The sequence below is a fragment of the Schistocerca gregaria genome, chromosome 1 (genome assembly GCF_023897955.1).
Source record: "Schistocerca gregaria isolate iqSchGreg1 chromosome 1, iqSchGreg1.2, whole genome shotgun sequence".
Classification (NCBI taxonomy): Eukaryota; Metazoa; Arthropoda; class Insecta; order Orthoptera; family Acrididae; genus Schistocerca; species Schistocerca gregaria.
Window position 1 is genome coordinate 677,269,933 of NC_064920.1, and position 24,061 is coordinate 677,293,993.

The window sequence follows — 24,061 nt, forward strand, 5'->3', positions numbered from 1 at the left end:
CTAGCAGACTTGGGTAATGCCAGTCGGGAAGGAAGGCCATCGACATTCACCGCACGAGGAACTGAGCAGCAATCGCAGGTTTTCGACACATGAGGCCGTTCACACAGCTATTCCCGAATGTCTCCGTGAACAAAAAACGGATTTATAATTGAACGACTGATAGACCGTTTCGACCACCTCCATTATAGAGACTTGGGTTTTATCGTTACAGGAATCAATTAAAAGAACAAATTGAATACATGTTTAAACAAGGAAAACACACATGTGCAACTATTTACAGTATATACTAGTTCTGTTCTAAAAATACCGGAACATTCCTAATTTCGAGCCAGTGGTGTGTTGGAGCGAAATGCGGTTGGTATCCCTATGCTTAATGTGTAACTGCCCGCAGTGCCATTACTGTATGTTAATTAGTTATTTTTTAGTGTTGTACTGAGTACAACATTGTGTCGTATAGTTTACGAACTTGGAGATGGCAGAGTTAGATGAGCAACACGTCTGCATTAAATTTTGCGTGAAACTCAAGAAGACCTTTACAAAACACACCAAATGATGCAGAAAGCCGCGCGGGATTAGCCGAGCGGTCTCAGGCGCTGCACTCATGGACTGTGCGGCTGGTCCCGGCGGAGGTTCGAGTCCTCCCTCGAGCATGGGTGTGTGTGTCTGTCCTTAGGATAATTTAGGTTAAGTAGTGTGTAAGCTTAGGGACTGACGAGCTTAGCAGTTAAGCCCCGTAATATTTCACATACCTTTTTTTATGCAGAAACCCTACGGTGATGAATGATTACGCCGTACTCGGTATTACTAACGATTCACACTGTTTAAAACTTGCCGGGCTGAAGTCAAAGACGTCCCTCTTTCAGGACATCCTTCGATGTCTACCGACGACGATTTGGAACGTCAACGAAATTGTGCGTGGCAATCGAAGACGGCCCGAGCGATTGCAGAAGAATGTAACATTTCTGTTGGGTCATGTCATGAAATCCTCATACAGGATTCGTCCCACGGCATGAGTCAAGACCAGTAAGATCTTCGCCCCGCAATCTGTAAAGAGCTTTTGGATCGCGCAAATAAGAACGAGATATTCCTTAAGGGAATTATAACTGGTGATCAGACATGGATCTACGATTATAATGTTGAGACCACAGTTCAATCTTCACAATGGGTCGGGAAAGGTTCTCCAAGACCAAAAAGAGCTCGTCAGGTCAGGTCAAACGTCAAAGCCACGCTGGTAGTGTTCTTTGATTTTGAAGGATTAGTTCTTCATGAATTCATGCCACAGAGACAAACTGTTAATCGATGGTACAGTCGGGACGTGTTGAGACGCCTGCGAGGAAAAATATGAAAAGCAAAAGGCCTGAAATGTGGCGATACAATTCATGGCTCTTGCATCAGGATAGTGCACCCGCATATTCATCCCTGTTGGTGCGCGACTATTGAACAAAAAACAAAATCTTTATGTTGCCACATCCTCCGTACTACCCAGACATGGCCCCTGCGGACATTTTTTTACTTCCAAAGTTGAAAACACCGTTGTAAGGACGAAGATTTGCAACGACAGACGAGATAAGAGAAAATTCGCAGCGGCACTTCGGCACGATCCAACAAGAAGCGTACCAAGACTGCTTCAGGAAGCGGAAACGGCTTTGGGAGCGGTGTATCAATTGTGAAGGAGAGTATTTCGAAGGAGTCTATGCACAATAAGCAAAAGCTGAGCGTAGAAAATTTTTGTGGACGAAGTTCCGGAATTTTTTGAACAGACCTCTTACAAACATTGAACAGGCCAGACTAGACATGAGTGTCAGAACACTCTATCTGGGGGAGAGCCTCGTCGGTTGCTTCATTTAGAGACTGGATACCGCCGCGCGGGATTAGCCGAGCGGTCTCAGGCGCCGCACTCATGGAGTGTGCGGCTGGTCTCGGCGGAGGCTCTAGTCCTCCCTCGGGCATGGGTGTGTGTGTTTGTCCTTAGGATAATTTATAATAAGTAGTGTGTAACCTTAGGGACTGATGACCTTAGCAGTTACGTCCCATAAGATTTCACATACATTTGAACATTTTGAACAGACTGTATACCCCTAGGGAAACCCCTGTTAGGCCACTCATTTGCGTACAGTGTGGCTGATTGTCTGATTCTCACCACAATGCACAAGCCCCACTCTTAGGTGTTTTATTTGCACACACCTTCTCCAGTCTAGTATCTGTTAAGCTGCACCCATAACTCCCTAGGATAATCAAAAAGTGGAAGTTTAACAGCTGGGTTGTCAATAAGTTCCCGGTTTTGGTATCTGGCTACTCCCTTTACCGTTCAGCGTTCCGGTTCAACCAAATGGAGAGCATTTGGACTCCTTCTTCATATGCTAATCTTCTGGATTTGAGGTGTTTCCTAGGCAGCGAAAGTAAGTCTTCGTGAGGAGGGATGGATTCATTTTTAGAATCTTGCTGCCAAAGGATGTGGAGAACACATTTCGGAGGTTAGCTCGAGCGAGGTTCGACAGTATTGGCAGCCGGCATGTAGGTATAGATCTGACTGCGTCACTAATGGTTCTCATAGCTGTATTCAAATGAACTCCAGTTTCCATCATACGGGCACTGCGGGGCCAAACTGTTGCGTAATGTTCTGCTGCAGAGCCTATCAGCGCAAGGGATGCTTCACGGAGGACTGATGTATTTGCTCCTCATGTTCTACTTGGCAGCTTCCTCACCATTTTGACTCGTGTGTGTACCTTTTTAGAGTTTATGATATGTCACCGACCTGTCTAATGTGACACCAAGCTATTTTGGCTTATCGTTTTATTTGACTGTGCTCAGAGGGCCAAACTGTGGGCTGACCTTTGCTGATGATAGACGATTAGAGAGATGGAAAGGTATACTCGTACATCTGTTTTACAAGCATTACGTCTAAGTTACTGCGTCTTAAAATATTCACGGAGTGTAATGAAGCTGTTTTTGACAACAGTATCTTGTAAAAATCTAGGTAACGTCTTAAGCAACATGTTAACCGCTCGGCAGTTTAAAGTACACCAAGGTGAAAAGAAGAGTAGATGGCATGTGCTCAATAATGCCCTGCCTCAAGTCTCTGTTCTTGCTGTGTTATTCAGCCTCTACCTTGCAGTCCTGCCGAACTTCATATGCCGTAAATTCCAATATGCAGACGATCTTGTAGTTTCATATCAGTTTGTAGATCTTTCTGAATGGGAATACTTTTGGTGGCTATTGTGAAAAGCAGTGTCATGCATCTGTATCATTTTGAAGTTTGGTGCAGCATTCAATAAAAGTTACTTGGCCCGCCATAATAACGTGTAACTCATTTTTTTGAAGTCCCGTATAGAATCCATTAGAGTGTTAAATACATTTTGTAACGTAATTTTACTATCCTGTAAATAAAAGAATCTCGTCTCGTTGCATTTTAAAGTGTTTGAGAATAGAGTGGAGATTAGGGACCAGCCACCGTCCACTAGGAGCATAATATCACCACACCCCTATAAATTTCCTGTCTAGAATAGAGGGTGTCTTCTTCACTCCTGATTACCTGAATGGTTTATTGCCACGTGTTAGACACGTAGACGAATTGCTCTGTTGACAATGTATGAAATTCTATGCTTGTACATAGCAATGTTCGTCACTTGCTCATTATTTGCCAGCAAACAACAAAAAATGGCTCTGAGCACTATGGGACTTAACTTCTGAGGTCATCAGTCCCTTAGAACTTAGAACTACTTAAACCGAACTAACCTAATGACATCACACACATCCATGCCTGAGGCAGGATTCGAACCTGCGACCGAGCGCCTAGAACCGATCGGCCACTCCGACCAGCTGCCGACAATAAATTGCTTAGAAGAGCCCATTGGTTTTACGGGAAGTATGTCTATCGGGATACCCATAGTTTGAAACCTACATGCTAAATGCAATACGAAAACATAGATAAAAATGAATTATTTTCCTTGAACGGGAATTTTTTAACGTCGCCGCTCTCAAGGCGACATTATAATGAAAAATCAGCCGAAACAATTAATACTTTCTTTTCTCAGTACGGTTTCCTAGCGGCCTTAAACGTTGACAAGAGCGCAGATGATTTCTTCCCTCAACCCCCCCCCCAACATACACAGAGCAAGTGCTTTACCTCAGTTGATCCTGTAGTCGATACGGAGTTTTGTCCGTGTTCTTTCGTTCTAACTACTCGACTAAATCTTGACTAAAAGAAAGGCAGAAACCTGCGTTTATGATAATGATTCTATTATACTGCGTTTCTGCGAATGTCAACAAAAGCCGAACAGCCTTCTGAATGTACTACAATTGTCACTTAAAGCAATAGAGCTACAACTTGTCATTATTAGTTGGTGGCACCCTGGTTTCCCAATATCTTAGCTTCTGCAGCACAAGCTTAATAACCACAAACGTCACTCATAATGCTAGGGAAACTTCGCTATAATGGTGATAATAATTCCTCTTTTGGGTATCAGGCTAAGAAAAAGGTGTCAGAAGTTAGGGCGAAATGGCGGTTTTTAAACTAGATGTATCTTTCTAGGAACCAGTGCGGATACAAATTTTTTCCCCAGAGTAAAATTCCAGCAAAGCGCACGCAGTGCTATTGGATCTCTCATGGCGCCGTGTTCGCCTCGGTGCTTTCAGTTGTCCCCGTCACTTCTGTGGTAACTGTAAACCCGTCAACGAGAAGGCCTTGGAAGCGCGAAGACCACTTATTTTGACAGGCTTCCGTGGAGCAACGGCATTGACCTTTAGTGATTTGTACCCACGGTCGTATACGACATTTCGCACATAAACTGGAAAAGAATATTTTACTGACAGACTTTTACGTCCCGCTGACACCGAGGTCATTGAGACGAAACTTAAGCTCATTTTTTAGAAGATTTAGAGGAAGAGTAAGCGTCGGTTTTGATGAAGGAACTGTGCCGGCATTTTACTAGAGCGTAGTGGAGGAACCGGAAACCTAATTCGTGATGGGAAGCATGGAAAGTAAAATGTGAAAAAAAGTCCAAAAGTTTGACCTAAGACTAAATTAAAGATACTATTTTAACAATAGTAATGAAGAGTAAAGTGTAGACAGAAGAAGACAATTTAAGAATGTATTAAAATATTTATGTTCATTGTCCCAGTTGCATGCATTATCAATAATGAGTACTTCAGGTATTTCAATGATGGTCTTCAGGCCTAGTTTCAGAAACTAAATACTATTTTTCTCTGCGTAACCTGCAAAAATTTTGATAATGTACATCTAGTCGCGAGAGATATCGTAACTGTGTTTGAAAGACGTACATTTCCACAGTCTGAGGCAGCGAGAGACAATTTTTATTTTTTGAAGTTAGATAGCAGGAGGATCACTGAGTGATCGAAAGTATTAATAATGTGTGCAACTGAGACTCTGAAAGTAAATCTTTTAGCACTCAGGAGCCTATAAGAGGTTTGAAAGCCATTCCTTGGGCCATTAGATCGCTGACTTGTCACCAATTAAACAATGTTAATGAATACTTTGTGAGTAAAAGCTTAGTTTCAGGAGCGCAAGGTCTCCGGATCGAATCACACTGCTGGCACTACTTTTTTGTGTGCTGTATGCACCAATATTCGGTGATACTGTTCGACATCGGTGGTACACCACTAAATTATGTGACGACCGAGATCTCTTTGCGAATGTAAACAAAATTTGTTTTACTACGACACATTGGAAAAACAATGGATATGGAAAAATTAGAGGTACATGCATGTGCTGTATGTTGAAATAATTATTGTTTTCCATTTTTCTGCGATCAGTATCATCATGATTCGTGCAGTGGTTCATAAGTAAAAAAGTATAAACAAAATGATAAGAGTAATTTCATTTAAAGTTCCTGTGTAGCCTGTTTTTCTAATCTCCTTCAGAAGAAAAATTTATCTCCTTTTTTCAGGATAATGGTTAGAAAAGTAGTAAATGAATAATTAAATATTGATAATTTGCTAGCTGTAATAAATCTGTTGTTATACTTAGATGCGATTAAAAAAGGTGACAGTGGCGAGATTCGACCCAGAAACTTCGCATTTATGAAAGTAAGTTAATATATGAGAACGCAGGCTTTCTCGGCGAATCTCGATGATAAAATCTTCTCGGGTTGGCAGCCGAGTCAGCGTGCTGTTCTCCATTGACTCGGCTGTCAACCCGAGAAGATTTTATCGTCAGCAGGCTTCTTGCATTGTAGCGACCCTACGAAGTATATAAACAAGCCTCAAATTTTCAAACTCTTTTTTCTCGTAAACGGTTGACAGTTGCGCCTTCCTGTTAACATATGCTAAATTCCTAGTCAAGCGCTACATAGCCTATCAATATGATCCAATTCGCAGTTCCGTGAGGTGAAGTTCGGACGCAAGTTGTATACCCTCTTCTTAAATGTTCTTATTCATGATAAATCCTGAATTTCAAATGGTTCAAATGGCTCTGAGCACTATAGGACTTAACCTCTGAGGTCATCAGTCCCCTAGAACGTAGAATTACTTAAACCTAACTAACCTAAGGACATCACACACATCCATGCCCGAGGGAGGATTTGAACCTGCGACCGTAGCGGTCACGCGGTTCCCAACTGAAGCGCCTAGAAGCGCTCGGCCACAACGGCCGGATCCCTGAATTTCAGTCATTGTGCTTGCGATTATTGTACTTGAAGAAATGGGTTGACTTATGGGGGTTCTTATGAGCTGTGGCGATGTGGTGTATAAACGCACAGTCCCTGGCGTTGTTGTTCGAGGACACGGCGTTCCGGTGCGTGAAGCCGTTCCCTTACCTTCCGGCGTGAAGACCTCCACCTCGCAGACGGACAGCGACCCCTCGACGCCCACCAGCTGCAGGAACACGTACTGCCCAACCAGCATCCGAGCGCACGAGAACGTCTTCGTTACGCCCTCCTCTGAAACAAAACACGCCCAACAATAAGAAATTGTCTAAGTAAATACTGAACATAACGAATTTTATGTGCAAAAATTTGTCACACGTGCTTTAGTTTGGAGGCGAATGTGATGATAATGCAGCCAAAATGGTGCTCGTCGCAAAAAATGAGTGGAAATTGTTTTCCATTGTCTCTCTGCCATTTACGCGTATGATACGGAAGTGTGCAGCATAGACGTCCGCATTGACTGGAGATTTTGTAAAGCATCAGGAGATCTATAACTATCGGAAAGAGTAAAAAATTAATAATCCCATTAATACTGTCACTAATGCGATACGATAGTAATAGAAATGTACAAAAAGACTTAATTCTTTTTTTTAAAAGGAAGGGATGGTGGTGTTTTTATTCAGCGACTTCAGCTGTTCCGCAACTCCTGATTGCCATTATTTAAACAGATTTTCTGTCAGGTACAAATGAAAAATAACGGCGAATGACAGTGAACGTACCGTATTTAGATAAACCCCTTGATGGAAGTGTGATTGCACACAACTGTGAACTGCGCTATGGAGTTATTCAGAGAACTGGGTCAATGTTAGTAAAAATGGAACTATTTCTGTATAAAGGTTTTTGTTACTGAACGAAATTTAATCTCGTCTTGTGAATTTTATGAAAACTACATCTGTTTTGGAGCAGTTTTCGATATATCTATTTTTAACTTCTCGCTTTGCTTCAGATAATATGCAGTGACTAACTGGCAAACACCAAGCAAGCCACGTTGAGTGCAACAATCTCATATGACAGACACAGTACCACAGTCAACAGAATCACCGTCTCACAGTTCGTAGATCATTACTGAGATATAACGAGACATAAATGCGTTGACTGGTGATGAAATATAAACTTCCGGCCAGCGGCTTCTGTGCCCAGCACAACAGCTCCATAACGATTTGGCAAAATGTGATACTGATGTACGAGTGTGTTTGTATATATGAATGAAGAACAAGTAATGACATGTCAAGCACACAAGCAAAATTCTCATTGTCTTAAAAATGAACTTATATTTTACGGACGAAGAAGTACGAACTTCTCCATGGTGTGGTAATGTCCTGAATGCTCGTAATTCCGACGGAGACGTTTGATGACAGTGTCTTTTGCAACATTTTGAACTATGAAAGTGTTTTTGCCTTTCGTCTATATTTTTGCTACTGCTTTGAATCAAATTATTTGAAATATAGCCCTTCTCAAGACTATAAATGTGTACTTACAATGCTAATTTAAGTTCGTTAAAGATGCAATTACGCTGGTAACGTCACTAATTGTTACCACGTTTGTTTTTTGTACACCATGTGATCAAAAGTATCAAGACACCCCCAAAAATATACGTTTTTCGTATTAGGTGCATTCCGCTGCCACCTAGTGCCAGGTACTCCATATTAGCGACCTCAGTAGTCATTAGACGTCGTGAGAGAGCAGAATGGGACGCTCTGCGGAACTTTCGGACTTCGAACATGCTCAGGTGGCTGGGTGTCACTTGTGTCATACGTCTGTACGCGAAATTTCCACACTCCTAAACATCCCTAGGTCCACTGTTTCCGATGTACTAGTGAAGGGGAAACGTGAGGGAACACGTACTGTACAAAAGCGTACAGGGCGACCTCGTCTGTTGACTGACAGAGACCGCCGACAGTGGAAGAGGGTCGTAATGTGTAATTAGGCAGACATCTATCCAGAGCATCACACAGGAATTCCAAATTGCATCAGGATCCACTGCAAGTACTATGACAGTTAGGTTCAAATGGCTGTGAGCACTATGGGACTTAACATCTGAGGTCATGAGTCCTCTACAACTCAGAACTACTTAAACCTAACAAACCTGAGGCCATCACACACATCCATCCCATTCGAACCTGAACCGTAGCAGTCGCGCGGTTCTGGAGTGATGCGCCTAGAACCGTTCGGCATAGGCGGCCGGTGGGAGTTAGGAGGAAGGTGAGAAAACTTGGATTTCAAGGTCGAGCGGCTGCTCATAAGCCACACATCAGGCCGGTAAATGCCAAACGACGCCTCGCTAGGTTTAAGGACCGTAAACATTGCACGATTGAACAGTGGAACAACGTTGTATGGAGAGACGAATCACGCTACACAATGTGGCGGTCCGAAGGCAGGGTGTTGGTATGGCGAATGCCCGGTGAACGTCATCAGTCAGCGAGCGTAGTGCAACAGCAAAATTCGGAGGCGGTGGTATAATGGTGTGGTCGTGTTTTTCATGGAGGGGCTTTGCACTTCTTGTTGTCTTGTGTGACACTGTCACAGCACAGGCCTGTTGTTTTAAGCACCTTCTTGCTTCCCACTGTTGAAGAACAATTCGGGGATGGCGATTGCACCTTTCAACACGATCGAGCAGTTTTTTATAATGCACAGCCTGTGGCGGAGTGATTACACGACAATAATATTCCTGGAATGGACTGGCCTGCACAGGATCCTGACCTGAATCCTACAGAACATCTTTGGGATGTGTGGAACGCCGACTTCCGTGATTAATGTGCTGCCATTCCCCAAGAAACATTCCAGCGCCTGATTGAACGTATGCCTGCGAATGTGGAAGCTGTCATCAAGGCTAAGGATGGGTCAATGCCATATTGAAATCCAGCATTACTGTTGGAGGGCGCCACGAACTTGTAAGTCATTTTCAGCCAGGTGTCTGTATACTTTTGATCACATAGTGTAGTTGTTGTTATGCAGTACGTAAGGACTGAATTACACAGTATATCACGTATTAAAGGAAAATAATTAACAGATTTATTTTTACACTTTGAGTGCCACTCGCCTAATATCATGTTGCGTTCAATGTTGGAAAGTACGCGATGCTAGTAGCTTTTGGGTACAGCGTAGTAGTGAGGAGTGCCAAGACCGTAATACAGTAAGCAGTTACATTACTGTGACCACCTGTTAAATGCCTGAATAACCACATTTTGCAGGTAGGACCGCTGTAAGACAAGCAGGAAGAGAGGCCATGAGGTTCTGGAGGGTACAGAGACGGATGTGGACACTGCCGAATCCAATGCCGTGGCCAGCTTGTTTGAGGCCACAACAGTCCGATTGAGGTGGTCCCACAGATTCTCGAGTGTGTTTCAATCCGGGTAATGTGGTGGTCATATGAGAGTCGTAATCTCATACTGGTGCTTTTAGCATCACACGCGTACAACGTTGCGTTGTCTTACTGATAGATGCCGTCGAGCCAAGGGAAAACAAACTGCATGTAGGAGTCGCCATGGTCCCTAAGGGAAGACACATAATTGTTTTGATCTACTGTGCCTTCCCGTTGAGATCACCCAGGGAATGACGCGAAAACATTATGCATACCATAACGCTCCCTCTTCCGCTCTGGACAATTCCGACGATTGCTGCCAGGTTGTTTGCTTTAAGAGGTTTCACGCTGTACTCGACGACGGCCGTATGTCCGATAGGGCACAAAATGTGGTTCATTTGAAAAGTCCACCTATCACCACTCAGTGGACGTCCAATTAATAACTGAGGTCAGCATGGGTGCATGGACCAGGCGACTGCTGCAGAGGCCCATACACAGCAACGTTCGCAGGTCAGTCGCTGAGGAGACACAGTTCGTAGCCCCATGGTTCATCTGGGCTGTCAGTCGCTCAACAGTTCCACGTCTGTTCACCCGTTCACATCACCGCAGCCGTCGGTCCCCCTGTCAACTACGGAGCGTTGCCTCGGCGCCGGGTTTGGATAGCACCTTTTTGCCATGCCTGCTATACTTCAAGCAACGGCAGCACACGAATAGTTTACAGACGTAGTGGTTCCGCAAACGTTTTCCCAAATCCAATGATCATGCCCTTTTCGATGCCAGTTAAATTGCTCCATTTCCGCATTATGACCACGAATGAACTACTGTTCTACGTGCCCGGTACACGCTTTAATACGCACCACCGCTTAGTACTGTCATATGACGCCTGTTAGTGGTTATTGCGTGTTAACGTCGAAGCATAGGTAGTGGTTACATTAGTGTGACAGGATCGCGTATTATGGGCATGTCATTCTCGCCAACTCTGAAGGCAACGTAATATTATTGACATGGCGCTCAAAGTGTTAATAAGTACTCCATTAAATAAAAAGAAGCAAGACTCACTGCACGAGCATAGTGGGCACTGACTTGCGATATTGTAAGTTGTTAAGTGTTTCCTGCAATAAAATCTACCTGCTGTAAGAGAAAGCTGGGCTTCATCCAGGATGCCTAATGCCAACGACACTACGTTGCGTCATGTCTTAATGAAGCCGTAACGCTTCGCCACAAGCTATGAGACACGCAGTAATAAATTTCTTTCAGTTACGTATACTTGAATTTTCCAGGTATTGTGGTAATGTTCTGCAGTATCGTTATCATTAATAACTGTCACGATTGCTGAAAGTAAGGAAAGGCGTTAAATAGTGAACTGTTATCCTGCTTCAGAGCGTATTGTAACTATTATACGATTACAGAATAATGCTTTCGATTGGAACGTCTCGCTTGAAACAATACTTCTGCGCATAGCCACTCACTGCTTTGAATTGTCCAACCCAACAGTTTTCGAAGTACAACAGTATAATCTTTCTACAAAATTAGCAAGTTCTGATGTTTACGTGCTGTTGAGATCGTGTTTACTCACCAATAGTTCCCGGAAACCAGGCGCACAAAGGATTCCTCTGTAGATCCGTGCTGGAGTTCCCCACACGGATTTCGATGTCCTTTAGTGGTTGGTGGCCTGTAAACAACAAACTGTTTTCAGTGATTGAAGACAACCAAATAATTAAGACTCAGTCCACATAAGTTAAAAAATTAACGCTGGAAACTGAAAAAATAGCGTGGAGCCTATCCAAATAGACAGATAATATCAGCGATAATGGAAAAGTCAATGTTCAAACATTTTGACGCAAGAGCGTATCCAGGATCTGTACCAGAGGGGAGCAGAATTAATTTCATAGAAGTGGGAGAGTGAAAGAAACTGAAAACATTTTCTTAAAAAAATAAAACTCAAAACTATAAAAAATGTGTTCATTAATAACTAAATACACTATTACAGCTACCTACTACCTACAATGTTCTTAACTGAGAGAGACCGGAAAATTTTATTTTGCTGTCAGGTAGGTAATATTCAATTACTTGCGAACACATTGATTGGTAACACGAGGAAATTCAACGCATATTGTTGGGGCAGCGCTACTGGAAGTTCTTAGAACCGAGAAGCATCTGCATTTTCAGTTGCAAGGAGAACAGCGGCACACGTTTAGTGTTTTGGATTTTACTAGCTCTGGATGCGCTGCTGCTAGTCAATTTGCATTAGTTGCATTGGATTTCTTCAGACTGTTGACATGCCTGACTGTAAGTCGGGGCAGGCTATAAGAAGTTAATTGACAAAGATCACTATTTTTTCTCTTAGCGGAGGGGAGCGAGGCAGCAAGTAGCCTATACCTGTCGCCCGCTTAGGGAGTCCATTTTCTGGGGTCATCTCTACCGATTGAATGAGAACAGACCAGCAATACTAATACGAGTTATTTCTGAAAAAAGGAGTCAACCATACCTCACACAACTGGAAGTTAAAAAACAGTGAATAGAAACAATAAGGAAGAACAGAAAATTACAGAAATCTGCAATTATATAGTATAGTATAGTATAAGTTCGTGAGATGATGATGAATAGCACTGAAATAATAGAAAGCAAGAAGAAAAGAGACAGAGGAACTGAAGTTGTTACTTGACTACAGTTGATCAACGGAATGATAACACAAAGAAAACATACATTTATAGCTGTTGGAGCCCATATGCAAGGGAAATGTGGTTACTACGATCTTGTTTCATCGTATACGTGTACTTTTATTGACTCTTAAGTTGAACTCCAAACACATGCCACAGACGTCAGTTTCGCTGAATAAGAAGGCTACAGAGCCACTAACTGGAATTTGATAAGCCGAAGATGGGGCACGGCCTCCGAAATTGCAAGTTTTCCTCTACTGACGGAATACCCAGAGCAAATCGCTGATCCGGAATTCTGATGTCAGTATGGCATTGACTGTCCCTCCGCTGTCCACAGCTCTACCATTATAGAAAGACTTCCCGCTTAGTTACGATACATTTATGTAAATAGTCTCTTTTGATCTTTTGCAACCACGGAGGTTAAAAATTTGTGCCGAACCGAGACTCGAACTCTGTCCGGCGCATAGTTTAATCTGCTAGAGAGTTTCATATCGGCAGACACTCCGCTGCAGAGCAAAAGTTTTACTCTGAAAGTGAGAAACTATTAAGTGTGGCCATATTAAGCATTCTAGCCCGGTACTCGATGTAGTTGACACGTAACTCGTTTCGGAAAGCACAAGTATTAGTTTTGGAGCTAAATGCGAAGTAAATGTAAAAAGTGCCTCGGGAAACATTTGACGTGAATCAACCTATTCTCGAGAAAATAAATTGCTATTAGGTATAATAATTGCGGTGCTCGATATTGTGATTACTGATCAGACATAGTAATCGCACCATTCACTTATGGATTTTTACTGGCCCTCACGTGGTGTTGATGATACTACGCTCATGCTCATAAATTAAGGATAACTGCAGAATGTGGTGCCACACAATGTGGCACTAACACAAAACTGGCTCTAATAGCATAGGAACATAGGGAACACACACAACACAGATTTGTAAGTCCACGGTATTGGAGATAAGTTGAGAAAACCGTCCCGAAATAACATGTGCTACAAAACGCCACTGTTTCCCGCGCATGTGTCCCGACATCAATATGGGATATGATCACCATGCACACGTACACAGGAAGCACAACGGGATGGCATACTTTGGATCAGGTGGTCGAGCAGCTGCTGGGGCATAGCCTCCCATTCTTACACCAGAGACTGTCGGAGCTCCTGAAGTGTCCTAGGGGTTTGAAGACGTGCAGCGATACGTCGAGCGAGAGCATTCCAGACGTGATCGATGGGGTTTAGGTCTGGAGAACAGGTCGGCCACTCCTTTGCGTGATATCTTCTGTTGCAAGGTACTCCTCCACGATGGCAGCTCGGTGACCGTGCCTTATCGTCCACCAGAAGGAAGGTGGGACCCACTGCACCCCTGAAAATGCGGACATACTGGTGCAAAATGACGTCCCCGATACACCTGACCTGGTACAGTTCCTCTGTCAAAGACATGCAGGGGTGTAAGTGCACCAATCATAATCTCACACCACACCATCAAACCACGACGTCCATAGAGATCCCTTTCAAGGACATTAAGGGGTTGGTATCTGGTTCCTGGTTCACGTCAGATGAAAATCCGGCGAGAATCATTGTTCAGACTATACCTGGACTCGTCTGTGAACATAACCTGGGACCACTGTTCCAATGACCATGTACTGTGTTCTTGACACCAGGCTTTACGGGCTCTTCTGTAAGCAGGGGTCAGTGGAATGCACCTTGCATGTCTCCGGGTGAATAAACCACGTCTGTTCAGTCGTCTGTAGACTGTGTGTCTGGGAACAACTGTTCCAGTGGCTGCGGTAAGGTCCCGAGCAAGGCTACCTGCAGTACTCTGTAGCTGTCTGCGGTCACTGATTGTGAGATATTGGTCTTTTTGTGGTGTTGTACACTGTGGACGTCCCATACTGTAGCGCCTGGACACGTTTTCCTGTCTGCTGGAATCGTTGCCATAATCTTGAGATCACACTTTGTGGCTCACGGAGGGCCCGTGCTACGATCTGCTGCGTTTGACCAGCCTCCAGTCGTCCTTGAGTTCTACCCCTCATAACGTCATCAATATGTGTTCTTTGAGCCATTTTCAACACACAGACAGCATTAGGACGTCTGGAAACGTCTGCACACGTACTCGCTGACTTGCGCCAACACTCCTCTGCGTATGTGGACTGCTGCTAGCGTCACAGTGCGACGACCGCAAGTCAAATGCACCGCATGGTCACACCCCGAGGTGATTTAAACCCGCAAACGGCCCACCAGAGCGCTGTTTCACCATGTATCAGCATTATCCTTAATTTATGAGCGTGAGTATACATCGCGAGATATAACTGTTTCGTTATTTCACACAGCTGGACTATGGGACAAATAACTAAGATGGCATCGTTCTTTTTAAATCAAAGACTGTGAACATTTTTGTACTGACAATATTAGACATCTCAGTGATCGAACTTATTTTCAGTTGTGTAAGTAGCTATATTAGAAGCCGCGACCTAAGGAGAAAAATTACATGGGGTCAACGAAACATCTTTAGGAGTTATGAGGCAAGCAGGCCTCTCTTCCAACAATCGGCGAACTACCTAAAGCAGATAGCTAGAATTTACTCTCGGAGTTTATCCAGAAACGTAGTCCTCCAGGTGCAATTTTGTGTAGGGAACAAATTGGTTGCGCAGACAGCATACAAAGGTGCAATGAGGTATTGCGGCAGGAAGATTCCAGTCTTTTCTACAAGTCCAGGAACAGGCAGAAGGCGTTGAGAGAGGAGCGTACCGCCGAGGAAGGGGTTCGCGGAAGCTCCGCGTGCGCCGGAAGTGCGCTTCACGGCTGAGTGGTGCCCACCCGGTCCCTGCTGGCACTTGGCTGCGGCGACAGCAGACTACGGAGCCTGGCTGACGCCCCCGCGGTGGTGTCGCCGCAGTGTCTGTTTCGCGGCTCCCACAGATTTTCAGTGTGGGCTCTCAGACTGAGGAGCAATATTCACCAAGTGGCTACAAGCATTAAAAAGCGGCTGCAAATTTCGTATTCGTTACTTAGACGTTGTTTCGATCTAGTTGACGGTATATATCGTCTACACTTCTTCTCCTCGGTTTCAGATCGGTAACCACCATTCTCGATTCCTTTTACCTAAGTCTCATCTCTTATTTCCCTTAATCGCATAAGGCGAATAGTAAAATGATGCATCTGAAAGTAAATGGTCAATTTCATTCCCTATTCTTTTGTAATCCGGTACCTTTACGGAGTGTAACTTGCTGGAAACCTTTTATAGATAAATTTAATTTCTTAAGAAAGTTTACGAACGTGATGCCCTCTATGAGATAAGGACGGCGGCTGTCACTTGACGGCAGTAGGTCTCTCGACAGTGACAGGGAAGGATTTTATCCCAGACTCGTTCGCTTTGAACAATCTGATGCAACTGTACGCCACATTTAGTGACAAAATTGATCGTAATAATTTCTTGACCAATTGCAGCTGCTGAAGAGCATTTTATATCAATTTACAAGTTAATATCTTTAATATGTCAGTCCGTACCTGCTAGCGAGCGTCGTCTACTCTCTGACAAAGTGTCATTATTGCGGATGGAATGCAAAGGTCGCTGCATTTGATATACTGCTGCAGAAAGTGGTCGCTGCCTTTCCCCATTAGGTATTAGACCTCTTGTCGATCTCTGTGTGTTAGAATTCCTCTGAAACTGTACATTATGTGCCACCTTGTTCTCCCTGCCGTATTACAAATGATCCGGCGGACTTTCATATGATGTTAGTCGCCGAAGAGGAAAATCAACAAAAGTAAACAATTGTTGTGTAATATAGTCTAATGAAGTCAGGTAATGCTGGGGAGGAGGGGGGAGATTAGATTAGAAAATGAGACAGTGAAAGGAGAAAAATAAGTGACGACGATGGAAGTCAATACTACATGAAATACAGACTGACAACAACAGAATAAACAGAAATATTTTAAAAAATAGCCATAAATTTATGCGTCAGGAAGTCTGTTATGAAAGTTTTTGTCTGGATTGACACCTTGTACGGAAGTGAAACTTGGGCGATAAACATTGCAATTTGTAGGGGTACACCAAGGCTTGGCTACAGTAAGCAAGTTCAAGAGTATGTACACTGACGGGAAACAAATCGCAACACCAAGAAGGAATTGTGCAACATAAACGAAAGTTGGTAGGCGTGTTTCTACATCTGAAAAATTATGTCTACTCAAACTTTACGCCAGTCGAATAAGAATGGTGGTGGTAACACTGCTACGAGAATTCACATCAGGCTAGCTTAAAATACACGCTGCAACGGCCCTGAGCGTTAGATACCGTTGAGGTTGGACGTGGTGAACAGATGTTAGTCAAGGATGCCTTTAAGGTGACAGAGACGCCTTTATCACAACCTTTCAATTTGAACGAGGTCATGTAATAGGGTTACGAGTAACTGGATGTTGCTTCTGCAATATTGCAGAATGACTTGACAGGAATGTAGCCACTGTACATGATTGCTGGCAGCGGTGGTCACGAGAATGTACGATCGCAAGAAGACCACGCTCCGGACGGTCACGTGGGACTACCGAGAGAGAAGACGATCGTGTAAGGAGTATGTTTTTGGTGCGTCGTAGTGCATCTGCAGCAACAATTTGGACAGCAGCTGGCGCCACAGTGACACAACGAACTGTTACAAATCGGTTACTTTAAGTATAGCTAGGAGCCAGACGCCCTGTAGCGTGCGTTCCACTGATCCCGGTCCACCGCTATTTGCGACTGCAGTGGTGCCAAGCGAGAGCTCATTGAAGGGCACAGTGGAGGTCTTCAGTGTTTTCTGATGAAAGGTGCTTCTGTCTCGGTGCCAGTGATGGCCGTGTATTGGTTAGAAGAACGCCATTTGAGGCCCTGTAACCAACCTGTCTGCGTTCTAGACACGCTGGAAGTACACCTGGAATTATAGTCTGGGGTACGATTCCGCATGACAGCAGGAGCACTCTCTTGGTTATCCCACGCACCCTGACCGCAAAGTTGTACGACAGCCTGGCGATTCGACCTGTTGTGCTATCATTCATGGACAGAATTCCAGGGGGTGTTTTCCAACAGAATAACTCTCGCCCACGTACCACTGTTGTAACCCAACATGCTCTACAGAATATTGACATGTTGCCTTGGTCTGCTCGATCATCAGACCTGTCTCCAATCTAACACATATGGGACATCATCGGACGATAACTCTAGAGTGGCCGAGTGGTTCTAGGCGCTACAGTCTGGAACCGCGCGACCGCTGCGCTCGCAGGTTCGAATCCTGCCTCGGGCATGGATGTGTGTGATGTCCCTAGGTTAGTTAGGTTTAAGTAGTTCTAAGTTCTAGGGGACTGATGACCACAGCAGTTAAGTCCCATAGTGCTCAGAGCCATTTGAACCATTTCTAGAGTCATCGATAAACAGCATTAACCGTCCCTATATTGACCGACCAAGTAGGGCAGGGCACGGAATTCTGTCGCACAAAGTGACATGCAGTACCTATACAACACGGTGCACGCGCATATGCATGCTTGCATTCAACATTCTGGCTTTTACAACGGTTATTAATGAACCAGCATTTCACATTTGCAATGGCTTACCTCGCACTTACATTAACCTGTGATATCTTGAAAAGTTAATCACTTAAATATGTTACCTAGACAAATGTATTCCCGAAATTTCATTACTCTACATTAATTATTTTTTGGTGTTGTGATTTTTTCCGTTAGTGTAGATTGCAATACATACATAGTGATGAAGAGGCTGGCACAGGATAGACTAGCGTAGAGAACTTCCTCAAATCAGTCTTCTGACAGAAAATAAGAACAACAAGAAGTCGGCGCACGCTTTTCAGTTTTTAGCCCCTCCAAAGCTTTGTCATACTAGTGCATTTTTTTGTCTCTATCCACATTTCGTGACAAGTGACTCTTCTACGGGCACTTTACCTCTTATTAAATCCTCTATCCACCCTGCCCTCACACTGCAGTGTCATTCTTTATTTGCCACTGATCTGGACCGTGCTAGATTACGCTGCCATGGTGTGGGGGAAGCAGATAGTCACATACGTTTGCTACAAGGCCTGCAAGGCATAGTAATTCGACTCGTCATGCATCTCCCATGCGATTTTCCGGCTCGGGAGTTGCGTACAATTACCGCGATACTACCCACACAAGACCAGTTGAAACCCACTGCTCGGAAGTTTTACGAAACTTCGCAGCAGTCGGAAAACAGGTTTACTGCAAATCTGGGCAACCAAATACACAGGCTAGGAGCGTTCTACGGGCGAGCCTGCTAGAATAGTGAGCCTCTCGTAGGGAAATTAAGATAAGAATTTTAGCAATAGTGCTCTAACGGAAGAGGGGACAAACACGAAACGTTAGGTCAATGAAAAACCATTTGTTGGCAAATACAGAGATAGTGAAAAGCATTTAACCTGCGCAGCCAGAGACAGTAAGAAGTTCCTGGTTGGGTCAATAGCGAGAGTGAGTCTATGGCATATTATTCCTTTCTTGAGACTCGTCTATCCGGAACACTGTCTCATTTTTACACGCAGCCTCCCAAATTAAGTTTGTTCTCACAGTACTGAACGGTCAAAGAGAGATTATGAGGAACCATCAGACTAACGAAAGTCGGAGTATACTAACAGCATTAAGGAACTAGCAATGATAGTGGAGGTTATTAATGAGCAAAGCAAAATTGATATTTAATGCCCTTGACGAAAGCCGTATGGTAAATTTTCCACAGCACACAGAACGAGTCAACCCATCAAAATTTATGTGCTCCAGGAATTATACACGTACAAACAGATCAAACGATATTCAGAAGAAAGTAAATAGAGCCCTTTTACGTTAACTTTTTATCTTCTTTTCTAAGTGCCAAAATTCAAAATTATTTTTCTCCTTTAATAGACCTTAGTTTTCACTGTTGAAAACAGTTTGATTAAAAACCGTTTTTCAGCTATTTACATTCTTAATTGCGCTCTTTCTTTATTTGGGTGTTGTAAAAACTATTGTAGTTGTTTCTCTTCTCAGTCAATGCTAGTTGACAAAATATCAAGACCATGTCCAATCTGTGCAATGCGTCTCGAAAACAAAACAGACAATAAACTGAAGGATAAGAGGATGCAAAAGCACTAAATGTATAACTAAAAAATTAGTGATTTTGGCGAGAACTTGATGTCCACCGATAATACGAGACGAGGTTACCGTTCCCCCTTTCTGTACTCGCAACTTTAAACTTGACAGTCAACTGAGTACTGACGTCACCGACCCTTTAGCTGATTTACATACTTGCGTGTGTGACGCGCACCCGTAACCAACAGTCTATTTAGGCAAAAAAAGTTCCAGTTTATACTGGTCGGCTTTTGCAGCCTGAAACTTTTTCCAGGGAATTGGGCCCAAGCCCGTTGTCACAACCCCCAACCTGGTTTCCTGGCAATTTGGTAGCGAGGTTCTAGTCTCCTAGCTTTCGACATACCATTGTCGTGGACAACAAGGCAGCAGCAAAAAGTTAGATTTTATGGTTAATATTTTAAAAATTAGATTTTATGAGAAGATACCTGTAGCTCATCCATAAAGATAAGGTCAAAACATCTAAAGTACAGGAAAAAATGGTAGTGATGCGCTGCACAACGAGCAGACTCGAGATTAAGTCTTCAGTGGTCTGGGGACGTTAAAAGAATGAGCAATGGCAAGTGGCGTAAGAAACTGTTAATGTGAGCCCCGGGAACAACTAAATTTTGTCATGGAAATTTTATATTGATCGAACAATGGGCGGTAAGCGGTTAGCAGCTGTCTATTGGAGGAAGGGAGCCTGCTGGAAGGAAAAACGACTAACCTCTGGTGGGAAAAGTCAAAGAACAAGAAAGAGAGAAGAAAGCCTTTCGTATGAAGTAGGCCTATAGTTCGTTGAAAATCCTTGTTGACTTTAGTTGTAAGCGCATTAAGTCCTGATGTCAAGGAATCACCAAATTCGAGTCCCTGGTATTATAGTTTTATCGAACTCCAATCTTTACTATGCTAGAACGTATAGAGATGCCATAGAATACGAAAAAGAACAGAAGAAACTGTAACAGAAAATACGAATGACAGGTTGTGGAGCTTGGTAATTAATGTGACAGACAGAATCAACTCTGAAACTTCCTGGGAGATTAAAACTGTCTGCCGGACCGAGACGCGAACTAGGGACCTTTGCCTTTCGCGGGCAACTGCGCTACGAACTGAAGCTACCCAAGCACGACTCACGCCCTGTCCGCACTCCTTTACTTCCACCAGTACCTCGTCTCCTACTTTCCAAACTTCGCAGAAGCTCTCCTGCGAACCATGCAGAACTAGCACTCCTGGAAGAAAGGATACTGCGGAGACATGGCTTAGCGACAACCTGGGGGATGTTTCCAGAATGCAGCAGAGTGTGCACTAATATGAAACTTCCTGGCAGATCTCTGCGAAGTTTGGAAGTAATGACAGAAGTAGAGATGTGAGAACGGGCCGTGGGTCCTACTTGGGTAGCTCAGTTGGTAGAGCATTTGCCCGCGAAAGGCAAAGGTCCCGAGTCCGAGTCTCGGTCCGGCACAAAGTTTTAATCTCCCAGGAAGTTTCGTATCGGCGCACACTCAGCTGCAGAGTGAAAATCTTACTCTAGCACCAACTCGTCTGCTGTAGAGTTTCCTTAACTAATGCTGGAGCGACTCCACGATTTTTGGCGACGTTTGTATGACGTCACGACCCTTTCATTGCATCATTACGTGTAATCAGTTCGGCTCTCTGAGTTTATTTGGGTTTGAAAATCAGCTAATGAAGTGTTTCTAGTGTCTGCAGCTTTAGGAGACAACACGTTAGGTACAGAAACATGCCTCAGAACACAGCCTAACTGCCAGTGACCAGCTGTGAAAGCGTGCAGTGTGTGGGTGGCGGGCGGGGTACTGACCGCAGCAGCCGCGCGTCGTGACGCGGACCACGCCGACGGCGTAGGGCCGCAGCAGGTCGACGCTCCACCAGGGCGACGCCTCCTTCATGGTCTCGGTGCAGCGCCGGCCGTCGTGCACCGTCGTCGCCTCGCCGTCGTTGCCGTTGCCCGCCGCGCCGCCGCGCACCGTCGTCGACTGGTTCGCCGGCCTCCGCAGCGCGATGTTGGTGCCTGAACAACACGACAACAAAACCGCTGTCAGCTAAACACTTTGCGATGTTGGTGCCTGCACAACACGACAACAAAACCGCTGTTAGCTAAACACTTTGCTACCAGCTGGGTGAAACATACGTTCGCTGCAGGGTAGACGCTGGTTCAACACAACCAACCAACGAGTGAAACACTTCGTACAGGTGCGTAATATTCTTATGTAATCGTTTTTGAAGGTTATTTAAAAAACCTTTATTTTAGAAATAATTAAATCAGTGGATATCCCAGGGTTGTCAGTCCGTCTTAATTTATTCTTGTGCGCATGGTCGCCCGAAGATGTGGCTCTTACAAGGGAACTTCCCCATCGCACCCCCCTCAGATTTAGTTATAAGTTGGCACAGTGGATAGGCCTTGAAAAACTGAACACAGATGAATCGAGAAAACAGGAAGAAGTTGCAAGAAACTATGAAAAAGAAGCAAAATACCCAAACTGAGTAGTGCATGAGCAAGATAGGCAACATCTCAGCGGGAGCAGCTGCGGAACGAGAGGTCCTTGATTCAAATCTTCCCTCGACTGAAAAGTTTAATGTTTTGTTTTCAGACAATTATTATCTGTCCGTCCGTCCGTCCGCTGCGAGGTAACAGCGCCGTAGTATGGGGACGCTACACCTAAACAAACATCGAAACATACGTCGTCAGTCGACTACAGCGCACGGCGGCAGTTGACTGTCCGCTACTTTGGACGAGAGTGCATTAAATACGTGAGATGTATCCCGCGGGCAGTATGAATCCAACAAATATGGCTCACGACTTCAATAACAAGGTCAATGAATATTTTCCGAACTGTAAGGAATCTGTTGACCTCTGACATTGCGATCAAATGTTTTCGGTTCCCATTGGAGAGGCACGTCCTTTCGTCTACTAATCGCACGGTTTTTCGGCGCGGTCGCAAAACACACACTAAACTTATTACAGTGAACAGAGACGTCAATGAACGAACGGACAGATCATAAATTTCCGAAAATAAAGACAGTATAATTTTCACTCAAGGGAAGACTAGAACCGAGGACCTCTCTTTCCGGAGCTGCTGCTCACACTAACCACGGGACCACGACGCCCCTGGGCTCACAGTATCCTTGATGTTGCCTATCTTGCGCATGGACTACTCAGTTTGTATATTTTGCTTATTTTTTTCATAGTTCCACACTACTTCTTCTTGTTTACTCGACTGATCTGTGTTCAGCTTTTCAAGGCCTATCCACTGTGCCAACTTATAACTAAATATGAGGGGGGTGCGATGAAGAGGTTCCCTTGTTAGTACCACGAAATAGGGCTGGTGATAAATATCGATATAAAGATTACCGGTATATATCGGTGACATTTCCTTGTATGTACATCGATATCAAAAAATGGCTCTGAGCACTATGGGACTACATCCATGCCCGAGGCAGGATTCGAACCTGCGACCGTAGCAGTCGCACGGTTCCGGACTGCGTGCCTAGAACCGAGAGACCACCACGGCCGGCCATCGATATCAAAATGGCAATATTCAGTGCTGAGATTTTTATTTTATATTATATATTTTCGCAGTTTTCGGTAAATATTTGAAATTGTAATAGGACATAGCCGGACGGGATGGCCGAGCGGTTCTAGGCGCTACAGTCTGGAACCGCAGGTTCGAATCCTGCCTCGGGCATGGCTGTGTGTGATGGCCGTAGGTTAGTTAGGTTTAAGTAGTTCTAAGTTCTAGGGGACTGATGACCTCAGAAGTTAAGTCCCATAGAGCACAGAGCCATTTTGTAATAGAACATAATTCTATTTAATTTTATGGGTATTTTGCGTCTTCAAACGTAACTGTACTGAATACACTCGAGGCACGAATTAAAAACCGCCTTCAGTCACAATTTTTCGTGTTTTATTTAGTACACGATGCATTCGGACCCTGTGGGTCCATCTAATGTGCCTCTTGAATGAAGTGATATGCTTTAAAACGATGGAGGAAGAAACTTGTACTGTTACTAAAACGTTAAAAACGCTTTTCGTGGATTATGTGGTAAGCTTTATCTATTCATATTTTTCACTATTTCACGCATGTTTTCCGCGTCTGACTTACGAAGTTCGTATCCCAACATCAAACCTTTTCGTGACAGGAATATGCATTTCATCTCATTCAAGAGAACAAATAAATCACGTATTAAGACGAATTACACCTGAAGATGGACCCACAGGGTCCGAAATGCATCGTTCACTGAATAAAACACGAGAAATAGTGACTGAAGGCGTTTTTTAATTCGTACCATGAGAACATAATTCTACTTTCACTGTGTGAGGGACTCTTACTACTTTTT

General features: G+C 44.1%; 1 protein-coding gene across 1 annotated transcript in view; it reads right to left on the minus strand.

The window, feature by feature from the left end:
- The window catches only part of LOC126363134 (CUB and sushi domain-containing protein 3), a 513,579-nt gene that overhangs the window by 94,261 nt on the left and 395,257 nt on the right, over positions 1-24,061 (minus strand). The window contains exons 4-6 of the mRNA XM_050007939.1: positions 21,525-21,734; positions 11,540-11,635; positions 6,774-6,896 (exon numbers count right to left, since the gene is read on the minus strand). Of these exons, the coding sequence (XP_049863896.1) occupies positions 6,774-6,896; positions 11,540-11,635; positions 21,525-21,734 (429 nt within the window). The remainder of the gene's footprint in view (positions 1-6,773; positions 6,897-11,539; positions 11,636-21,524; positions 21,735-24,061) is intronic.